Consider the following 11420-nt stretch of genomic DNA (forward strand, 5'->3'; position numbering starts at 1 on the left):
ACACTGCTGTGCACTGACTGTGGTGTGAAGTACACTGCTGTGCACTGACTGGTGTGAAAAACACTGCTGTGCACTGACTGTGATGTGAAGTACACTGCTGTGCACTGACTGTGGTGTGAAGTACACTGCTGTGCACTGACTGTGAAAAATGCTGCTGTGCACTGATGCTACCTCTTTTTTTTTTTTTTTCTCTCTACACTTTCATCTCTCTGGTGGCTCAGGATGGACGATTAGCTGCTGGTGACCAACTCCTCAGTGTGGATGGACGAAGTCTGGTTGGACTTTCTCAGGAAAGGTATGACTAATTGGTTAGTTTTAAAATTAGTCTTAGTGTATTGAAGTGATATTTTACATTTAATTTTGAAATTTGTATTCAAAAAGTAGTGCTATAAAAGTTCTTTATGCTCTGTGGGTACACCTTCACCTATAATCCTAGTTCTTAAAGCACATGAATCTCATTTTCTGTTCACTCATATGTGTTTTAGTATAGAGCATTTCTTTAAGTAATTATATAAATATGTGCACATATACTTAAAATTTGTGAAATCTTTATATCTTTGTTATAGCGTAGAATATATTTATATGTTTTTATAATTAACTTTCAAATGTGATGTGGACAGGAGATTATCTTTCTGAAAGCCAGGCTAATTTCTCCAACAGCAATCAGGCAGAGGAACCTAAGCACAAGAGTTCTGAACACAAACTGTCATCTGACACTGAGTGCTCCGTTTCTTTATTCTTATATTTTCTTCCTAGGGCAGCAGAACTCATGACAAGAACCAGTTCCGTGGTTACACTGGAAGTTGCAAAGCAAGGCGCCATCTACCACGGCCTGGCCACCCTCCTTAACCAGCCGTCCCCCATGATGCAGAGAAGTAAGAACTAGTGACTCAGGCCAGGATAGCTATCCTATACTGATTCTATACTGGGGTGTGACTCCTCTTGGAAGTTATCAAAAGCTGGGGCTGGAAAGATGGCTCAGTACTTCACAGCACTTATGTTAGCTGACAACTGTCTGTAATTCCCGTTTCAGGGGATTCAATGCTCTCTTCTAACTTCTTTGAGCACCAGTAAGGCATGCACTTGTACACACACTGTAAAAACACTCATACACACAAAATAAATTATTTTTAAAAGGAGAGTCATCAAAATCCCATGTAAAAGTTGCTACTACAGCTGCTTTCCAGCTCTTCCAGAGAAAAGTTAGTTGAGAATGAGTGCAGAATGCTGAGAAATACAACTAGGTTTCTATTCAGATCATCCCTAATGGGGCAGCTTGCTAGATATAGTCAAAGTCTGTTAAGTGTGGTCTTGTGAGCTCTCTTCTCCCCTGAGTCAGCTTTGAATCCTGCACACCCTAGCACCTGACCTTTGTAACCACAGTATCAACAACCATAACAATGTCTGACAGCCTAGAATCCCGTTTAATAAAGCATAGAAACACCAGAGTATGGTGGTAAGACCATGTGTTAGCATGGCAGAACATCATTTAGAAATCCACAGAGGGAAGGGGGTAGTGAGTGAGTCCCAGGTGAACAGATGAAAAGACTAAACTATGGACATGCATGGTTAATCACACCAGGTGACAGCAGTCTGATGGATATTAATATGTATGTTATCAAGTGAGAGAAGTGTAGTACCTTTGAGGACTTATTAAAAAAAAAATTACTCTTTAAATAGTTACTTTGTTATTTACAAATTACAGTTCAGTTGTTGAGAAAATAATGTCAATTTCTCCCATAGATACATACCAAGTAAATGAAAATTTTTCTAGACCCAATCTATTTAAAAGCGTTTGAAAATGTTCATATAAAGCCATTTGTGGTGGCCTGTACCTTTAATGCCAGCACTGAGGATGCAGAAGGATGCAGCTTTCTGTGAGTTTGGGGTAGCCTGGCCTATGTAGTAAATTCCAGACCAACCACGAGTATCTAGTGTCTGGATTTTGTTTTGTTCTGCTTGCTTGCTTGTTTTTGGTTTTTAAGCTAGTCAAAGAATGTATATGAAAATCACCCTGTTATACTAAGAACAGTTATGAAATTTAAGAATTTTAGATGCATCCTTTGAAGCTCTTCAACTCTTAGAACCAATGAGGGAGAGAGAAAGAATGAATCTGCTTTGGTTTCAGTTTCAGATCGTCGTGGCTCAGGTAAACCCAGACCAAAGAGTGAAGGTTTTGAGCTCTATAATAATTCAGCTCAAAATGGCTCCCCAGAGAGTCCTCAGATGCCTTGGACAGAGTACAGTGAGCCAAAGAAACTGCCTGGGGATGACAGGCTGATGAAAAACAGAGCGGACCACCGTTCCAGCCCCAATGTGGCAAGTAAGAGGAGTCATTCTCTACGTTATCTTTTTATCTCCAGAAGCCAATGGAGCATGCTGTACTTTGATCATTGTTGTGTGTGTCTCTTGGCTAGCTAGAGTTTTCATAGAGGTATCATAATACTCCAAAATTTGGATTTTATTTGAGAAAACCCTTGACTCAGTAGACATTATAGATCAAAATGCATTGTTAATGTCTCTACAAAAGTGTGTCAGGGGTTGCCAACTTAGAAAGAAACAAAGAGGGAGGGAGGAAGGGAGGGGGAGGGAGGAGAGAGAGAGAGAGAGAGAGAGAGAGAGAGAGAGAGAGAGAGAAAGGGAAAAAGGAAAGGAAAAAAAGAGTTGCTAACAAAGAAATGAGGATGGCGGGTATTGAATAGAGACCCCAGCCTCCAAAAGGCTTCAAGTATTTACTCTCGGGTCTCTGCCACAGATGTCAGCTCGGTCCTGATCCTGGAGATCATCCTTTCCTGGGTGGGCTATGGTGGTAGGAGACTTATAGGGGTGCAGGAAGCCAGATTCTGGTACATTTTTTGTCTCTGGCTCTGTGCTAGACGTCCCGTCAATAGTGTAATGATGCACATGATACAGCGCCTGCATTTAAAGGAATGTTATGTGTATTTTACTTGTTATTTAATGTGAAACTTGGGGTCTCTTTTGACTGTTTCCAACAGATCAGCCTCCTAGCCCAGGAGGGAAGGGTCCATATACATCTGGAACAGCAGCTAAGATAACATCTGTCTCCACTGGAAACCTCTGCACTGAGGTCTGAGATAAGCTGGAACACTTTCTTACTTGTGAAATATCTGAGTTGTCTGATATAGTTCTCAACAAAGTACATTAGCTATCATTCTTGACTTTTGTTCATTTAATTTTTTAGTTTTTATTATACTAGTCAAATAATTTAATATTTACTAAATCTAGGGGAAATGAGAATTAGTTTAAGTGAGTAAATCTGGAAAATTAATGCTCCTCATTCAAAGCATAGGGTCAAGTTTTCAATTTTTAGCATAGCACTTAATGTATATGCTTTTTAAAAACACTTGTTTATTCCCTTTATAATCATGTCATCCCTTCCTCTCCTCCTAGTACCCCCTCAGGCAAGTCCCCCCCATTTCCCCTTCTTGAGACAGGGAAGCTTCCCTCGGGGTATCAACCCCCCCACCCCCCGATAGATGCTGTTTAAAAAGATTGTAAAACAGATCCCCGAGTATAAAGTTAGCCTTTTATGAAATTTTAAGCATCTCTTTTTGTCTTTCCTTACATTTTACAGGAGCAGTCCCCTCCACCTAGACCTGAAGCCTATCCTATCCCTACTCAGACATACACCAGAGAGTATTTTACCTTTCCAGCTTCAAAGTCGCAGGACCGGACGGCTCCTCCTCAGAACCAGTGGCCAAATTATGAGGAAAAACCGCATGTGCACACAGAAAGTAATCATTCCAGCATTGCAATCCAGGTTAGGAATAAGGGGCTCACAAATGTTTCTCATCTCTCAGAGGACTATGATAGATCAGGTTAGCAGGATAAAGACTGGTGGCTGTTTTTTTCTTTAAAAATATTTATTTGTATTTATTTTGTGTGTGAGTGTATGGGGTACATGAACAGAGGGCAGTTTTCAAGAATCAGTTGTCACCTTCAATGACTTGGGTTCCTGGGATCAGACTAGATCCCAGCATCCACCCTCTTGGCAGCCCAAGAGTGTGTGAGTTTTAAGACACAATTGTTAACCTCAGATTGCTAGGTTGTCCTCTTATTTTTGTATGTGTGTTTTTAAGTCTGAGGCAAAAAGAAATAGGCTCAAATGCAGAGCATTGTAAACAAGTTCTGTGTAATATTTGGTTAATGAAATAACGGTAATGTAAGACATAGTTACAGCATTGAAGGCAAGGCTTTTACAGATTCTAGGAGTGAAAGATGAAATCTAGTGACTGGCATAGCTTGCACCGAGTCTGTCTCTGCCCGTGGATTTTGAAGTAGGGCATACAGAAAACATACAATGCAATTAAAGTTGTTGAAAAGGTGGGTATTACCAGGCGTATCAACTGGGAAAGAATCTAGCCTCTCTGGATTCCATCCCTGGTGCTTGTGTAGTGTCTTCCTCTGGCTTTGGCTTTCTGGCTGAAGGAAAAGATCTGGACATCAAAAGGCAAGACTGGAGTCTGAAGGCAAGCCGGTTCATTAGAAGAGTTGTGGTTGCTAGCTAAGGAGTTTAGACTTCTGTCCAAGTCACTAAAGATAGAGATGCCAGTCTAGGGCTTTAAACTGGACAGCACTATCAGATGTGACTGGAAGAAGAAACCAGCAGTGTGCTTTAAAGAGAAAACCCATCTAGGACACATAAAACAGATACATGTCCTGGAAAGTAAATGTTGTATGATCCCCAAAACAGTCATTCCTCCATAGAGCGGTCACAGAAGTCATGGGAATAGATCACTGTAGTGGTCACCAAAGACATGGGAATTGAGCTGAGCCTTACAGGGTGAGAAAAATAGACAGGCAGACAGCAGAAAGGGGTGTACTCACAGACTGTGCACCAAGGTAAGAGGAAACTTTGTTTAGGAAAAAAATAATCCTCTGGTGTGTGCCCTGCCTTATCTACCTTCTCCTGGTAGAACCGGAGAACCGTTAGCCGCTGGGTTTTCTAAGGAAGGAAGATGTCTTCCTTCTCTGCCCATACCATGTCTACACACTAGACAGAAGGTTCAGAGTTGTGTCTTTAGCAGGGCCAGGTCTCTGTTCCCTTCATGATGCTCTTATGTGATGTGTAGATTGTGTGAGCATGTGACTTCATGATGCTCTTATGTGGTTTGTTGATTGTGTACTACGGTGATAAGGAACCTGCTCAAAGTTAAGCTGTACCTAAGTAGTGGGAATTATTGTTGAACTTCCTGCTATGGCTATTGTTTTTTTAAAGTGGTAATTCGTGTTTTTTTTAATGAAAAGGAAATCGTTATTTTCAGGTTTCCATCTTCAACTGATGTTCACTGTCAAGGTGTGCTAAGGATAATTGATTGACATATCATAGTGATCATCTTCATCAGGATATACTGCTTTTATAAATGCCACTTTTCAGGCTTCATTGTAGCCTTCTAGAGAAAAAGAATACTTGTTTGAATCTCCTTCCTCAGAAAGGCAAAAGGCTTTATTTCCATTAAAGTATGCNATTGCCTTCTTTCTCTGGTAACAGTGGAGCTAAAACATCTTTGATGAATGGAACTTGTCCTTATAGCCTTGTCTTATTGAGAGAAAACAAAGGTAGTCCTGATCTTTGTAAGTCACTCAGAATCAAGCCATAGATGCATGCAATGAGTATTTTGTAATAGTTAGACTAACTTAACAGAANGTTTTGTTGCTCTTCTTGGATTACACTGTTCTCACTTACCTATGGGAGTCAGGTGTGCCTAGAGCCTGAGCATGTACCTTCACCTGCTAGGCAGGAGTGACAGTGCCAGAAATAGCATGCATGCATTAGTATATAGGAAACCTTCTTTATTCTTTTGTGGATAGATTTACAGCTGACTACTTGGCCAGTGAGCAGTAAAGCAGTTTCAGCTTCTGGTTATACACCCATTCCACAGGTTTTGTTGTCTCCTCTTTGAGCATGAAGCATGTATGATATTCTGGTAATGTGTCTGGTGAATCTCTGAAGTATGAGAACTTCTTCTTTTCTCAGCGTGTTACCCGTTCCCAGGAAGAGCTTCGGGAAGAAAAGGTTTACCAACTTGAGCGGCATCGAGTAGAGGCAGGTATGGATCGAAAGTGTGACAGTGATATGTGGATCAATCAGAGCTCCTCAGTGGAATCCAGCACATCCAGCCAGGAACACCTGAACCATTCTTCCAAGTCAGTTACCCCAGCTTCCACTCTGACCAAGAGTGGTCCTGGCCGTTGGAAAACACCAGCAGCGGTGCTGCCCACCCCTGTGGCTGTCTCTCAGCCCATTCGATCAGACCTCCCTCCACCACCACCCCCACCACCGGTCCACTACACCAGTGAGTTTGATGGTATTCCAATGGATTTGCCCCTCCCACCACCTCCTGCCAACCAGGCAGGACCCCAGACTGCTCAGGTGGCTGCTGCAGAGTGGAAAAAGAGAGAGGAGCACCAGAGGTGGTATGAGAAAGAGAAGGCCCGCCTGGAGGAAGAACGAGAGAGAAAGCGCAGGGAGCAGGAGCGGAAGTTGGGGCAGATGCGCTCTCAGACCCTGAACCCTGCTTCCTTCTCACCTTTGGCCACACAGGCCAAGCCAGAAAAGCCTTCCACACTGCAGAGGCCCCAAGAAACAGTCATTCGGGAGCTTCAGCCCCAGCAGCAGCCCCGCACAATTGAGCGCAAGGATCTGCAGTATATAACCATCAGTAAAGAGGAGCTGTCCTCTGGTGATAGTCTGTCTCCAGACCCCTGGAAACGAGATGCCAGGGAGAAGCTGGAGAAGCAACAGCAAATGCACATTGTGGACATGCTAAGCAAGGAGATCCATGAGCTGCAAAACAAGGTGGACCGTACTGCGGAGGAGAGTGACCGCCTGCGGAAGCTTATGCTGGAGTGGCAGTTCCAGAAGAGACTACAGGAGTCCAAACAGAAGGATGAGGATGATGACGAAGAGGAAGATGATGATGTGGACACCATGCTGATCATGCAGCGCCTGGAGGCCGAGCGGAGAGCCAGGGTAAAGGGGAAAGGCCTCGGTTGTGCGTATCTGTGTTCCCTATGCTATCTTCTGGGTGTTTCTGTGCAGACAGCTATATTCACAATCACAAAGAGGAGTTTAAAGACCCCTGGTTTCTTCTGCTCACTCTTGGCTGACAACTTGCAGGGATGAGCCAGGCCCTTNGGGCTTCAGTGTTTTAATTAGCAGCCGTATAGTTATCCTTGCTACACTTAAGTTGCGAGAACAGGTACTTAGTAATGACNACTAACAGTCGGCACAGGGCCAGATGGTAAATCCCTGAGATTTGGTGGGCTATATCAAGTGTAATGGTCACATGGCTCTGCTGTGAGCAGAACAGTCAGAGTTGTTTACAAACCCTGGATAACTCACCAAGGACATCACACAGAAAGCTTTGGGTCCTGATTCTCATGATGAGCAGAGGACTTTAGGACATCAATTTTAAAGTGCAGGGTCATTACCAGTAGTAGGACTTGTGTAGCTATTTTACTGTTATTACTTCAAATATTTATTAGTTATTAATTGTAGTTGTAGCATAAGGATTCTGACAAATTTTGATAGAATTTAATCTCTATATTAAAAAAAATTTTATTATCTTTGTTTCAAATAAAAATTTAAATTAGCCTAATGCGAATAAGTTTTAAAAATACCAAATTTGGGGTTTAAACTAGATCCTTGCTACTTATCAAGCATTTATTCAGAGGCATTTATTGTTACTAACATGGGCACTTGATATTAGCTTGCCGAAGAGTGCTGTTATCTGTCATGTTAGTGAGTTTTAATGATGCTTTTTATCAATATAATTTTTTTTCTGATTTCTTCTTTTTTATTTTTTATGCTATGCATAAAAGGGGTTGTTGAAACAGTAGCTGCTGGGTCAGACATCTTACTTCAAGGGCATGATGCTGGTTAATCTTGGTTGATATTGTAACAGTCCAGTACTGTGATTAGTCTCTTTTCAGTGAGTTTTTCCTGAAGACTGTTGAGAAATTCAAAGGGGGATTCACTGGCTTCTTCATATTGACATTCCTCAGCATATACAGTGCTCTGATTCACCTAAGATTTATTTTACATACTGGCTTTCTTGAGTGAGACCAGAATGTAATTGTTAACAATTACATCATTTTGCAATTATTTTTCTAGTACCTTTAGTAAACATCCTTAAACATAACTGTATCCACCTCTTCAANTATTTTATCTCAAAGAATAAGCGATGAATGAGACTTGTACAATAAGGGTGCGTTGAATAGTTTCCACTGTGCTCATGCTCAGGACTCTCAGACACACTCTCTAGCTCTTGTCTGGACTGGCCAGCACTGGTATTTCCCCATGCCCTGACTGGCTAGGGACAGATACGGTGATTTGTGGCTTTGTATTGCACTCACCCCAAGTTCCACGAAGAGGAAGATTTCCCCTCCCCTGTACTACAGTAAATANCTCTGAATGTCCAGCTGGTATTGATCACATAGCATTAGCATTAGCATTGCTTCCTTTGACAGCAGATCACTACAGAGATAAAAAGTTAGCTACTACGTTAGAACATCTCAATTTTCTGTGAGGATGAAATGTTTATTGAAGATTTGTCATAGATTTACAAAATTGCTACTACTTTGAATATTTTAAAGCCTTTTAGTATGGATTATGATGCCTGGGAAAATTTTGATATTAATTTTAAAAAAGTAATTTTATTTTAATAATTATATATTTAGCTTATTATCTTAGTCTCCAAATAAACACTAAAGAAAGCTTTGGCTTTTTAATATGTCTTTGAATGATAAATCTCAAAATATTAATGCCANGTGGACATTTTTCTATTTCTGAATGCTAGAAGTTAGTCTGTGGTTCTATAGTTTTCATCAAGTTGTCTAAAACCAGATGATGCTTGACAGCAACAAAGATGCCGGTGGTGGAACACACCTAACTTTTTTGTTGACACTTCATCTTTCTTTTTTTCCCCTTCTCTATTACCTGCAGCAGACTGCTATGCCAGCAATCTCTGTTCTAGATTTGGTATGTTCTTGTTTCTTTCCCTTTGGTACTTTTTTTTTGTCTTGATTTTCTTTCCTCCTTTGGTGATGGCTGTTCTGTGTTCTCAGTAGTCAGTTCTCNCTAGCACCTCCTGGGTCAGGAAGTGAGCTCTGTGGTTAGAAGCATGCCTCTGAATGTTACTAGACTAGTTACTCTGTTTCCTTGTTAACCTTAAGTGTCACTGTTTGTTTATGGGTTTGACTTTTCTACAGTNTTAGTCATAATCTGATTCTATCTCATAGCTAGTCTCAAGTAGGTGAACAAATGAAATAGGTTTTGCATTGGGTAATTATTTCTTGTTGTATTAGAAATACATTTTCACAATTTCTAATAAGTATGTTCACTGTGAACTCAGTTGAAAGGGCATTGCCACTACTCCCAGACTTAAAATGTAATGAAGATGTCACTGTGAATGGTAAAGTAATGTCACTGTGAATGGTAATGTAATGAAGATGTCACTGTGAATGGTAAAGTAAGAGGTTTCTTGGGAACCAAAATCCTATTTTTCTTAATACCACATGGATTATCAAAATATTTGATCATTTAATGTTGTTTAAACTTCAGTAATGTGTTTGTTACCTGATCTCTCTCTCTCTCTCTCTCTCTCTCTCTCTCTCTCTCTCTCACACACACACACACACACACACACACACACACACACACACATTTATCTGAGGTTAATGTCTAAATGATTAAAAAAAAAAAAAGCCAGTTCTTTAAAGTTAAACTCTAGTGGTCATCTCATCAAATGCTAGTCCCCTCTTTTCTGTTCTGTAGCTTGAGGACAGGTCACTCACAAAGAAACCTGTTTATAAACAGCTCCCCTTCTTGGTGAACAGAGGACTAGTTTCCGACTTCCATGTCTTCATTCTTTATATGAAACAAGCATAATAAACATGCTCCTCCACAGAAAATTTAGAGATGGAGTTGTGCATTAGGTTCATGAAAAATTTTCGTTGCTGTTATTTTGTTTGTTTTGAAAAAAGATGTCACTGCATAAGCCAGGATGGCCCCAAACTCAGATCGTACAGGGTTAACAGGAATGTACCACAGTAACCCACTTAAGAGTTATTCATCACTTAGCAAGTATTTACCAGTATCCTTTATAGAGCAAGCACTGACCAGAGGCACTGCCACAGACGCTAGCCAACTCTTGGTTCAAGAATAGCTTTCTCCTGTGAAGTTATTTGTGATAAATAATGTTTGCACTAAATTTTTATTTCTAATTAATAGTTCCCAGTTTTTCTTATTTTAAAGAGATAAATATTTTGATTATCAATTAACAATTAATAAAATGTTAATAATTTATTAACCACTGTTTATATGCACTTCTTATCCATTTTCCTAGTATCAAATATTAATATGAAATAATAGTATCATTAAATATTAGTATGATTAGTATTAACTATTAGTATTATTAACAATAATGCATTATTCATAGAGCCCTTAACATGTCAGAATCGGCAGATTATCTTGGGAAACTCTTCCTAAGTAAGAATTAGAGGATAGTGGCAAGCATGTGTCTTGGGCTAGCAGTTTGCCCTGTAATCTTAAGACATGTTCTTGACAGTATAAAATAAGATTTGGGGTGACTCATGGGACAAATGAGACAGGTTTTTATCTTGTTAGGAGCAGCAGAGTTCCATAAAGTTGGAGGACTGCCTAAATTGATTTCCAGTCTTTCCTTAGGGCTCCCGGTGACTGGGTGCCACCATTGATTCAAGGCTTGCCTCCTGCTGCCTTTTTCTGCTTGTTCTCGATCCATAACTTTAAGACAGTAATGATGCCAGTGACATTTCATTCATGGCTCTAGTCTTGCCCTCTTGCACAATAAGATTGCTTACCAACATGCTTGTATTCTATCTCCTCCAGATGGCAAGATGCAGCTTTCAGAATTCAGCCTGTGCAAAATGAAATTTCTCCTTCTTCTGTGCTCCTTGTACTGAAGCTCAATCTGCCCTCTACCCCCAATCCATAGCCCCTATTTTCCAAGATATACTTGTATTCATTTGAGCTTTACGGATTTATATGATCCACTTCACACTTCAGAGGCTACTGCCCTACCGACATTCCTGCCCTGGCTGCTTCACTGCCCTTTACTGCTGGGTTTACCAGTCAAGGTGTAAAAGCAGGTCCTTGTACACCTAGTGATAACTATGTTTAGGCCTCATGATTATATTACATTTCTTCATAGCAAATCTTCTATTACCAAGGAAAACTCTAGACCCAATGTGTAAGCCTTAACCCTCTGTCACATAGAGCCAGCATGAGTTTGCTTTCTGGACAGCATTTCCTGTCACATTACCTGTAATTCTGCTTCATCAAAAGCACTTCCTGTGTATTAATGACATTCTGGGCCATCAGATAGATAGATACTCCCTTGGCCTGTTTGTCCCTC

At 40.6% G+C, this 11420-nt stretch overlaps 1 protein-coding gene across 18 annotated transcripts in view; it reads left to right on the forward strand.

Annotated features, from left to right (window-relative positions):
• Positions 1–11420, forward strand: part of Afdn (afadin, adherens junction formation factor) — a 143870-nt gene that overhangs the window by 119966 nt on the left and 12484 nt on the right. For 9 of the 18 annotated variants that reach the window (XM_021150047.2, XM_029471166.1, XM_029471160.1 and 6 more), the window contains 6 exons: positions 222–295; positions 757–875; positions 2129–2323; positions 2997–3088; positions 3596–3781; positions 5999–6994. In XM_021150047.2, the coding sequence (XP_021005706.1) occupies positions 222–295; positions 757–875; positions 2129–2323; positions 2997–3088; positions 3596–3781; positions 5999–6994 (1662 nt within the window). Of the gene's footprint in view, positions 1–221; positions 296–756; positions 876–2128; positions 2324–2996; positions 3089–3595; positions 3782–5998; positions 7017–8968; positions 9005–11420 lie in introns of all 18 variants that reach the window. The other 9 variants (XM_029471155.1, XM_029471167.1, XM_029471154.1 and 6 more) reach the window with 2 other exon arrangements.

This window comes from Mus caroli, chromosome 17, assembly GCF_900094665.2.
Source record: "Mus caroli chromosome 17, CAROLI_EIJ_v1.1, whole genome shotgun sequence".
Taxonomy (NCBI): Eukaryota; Metazoa; Chordata; class Mammalia; order Rodentia; family Muridae; genus Mus; species Mus caroli.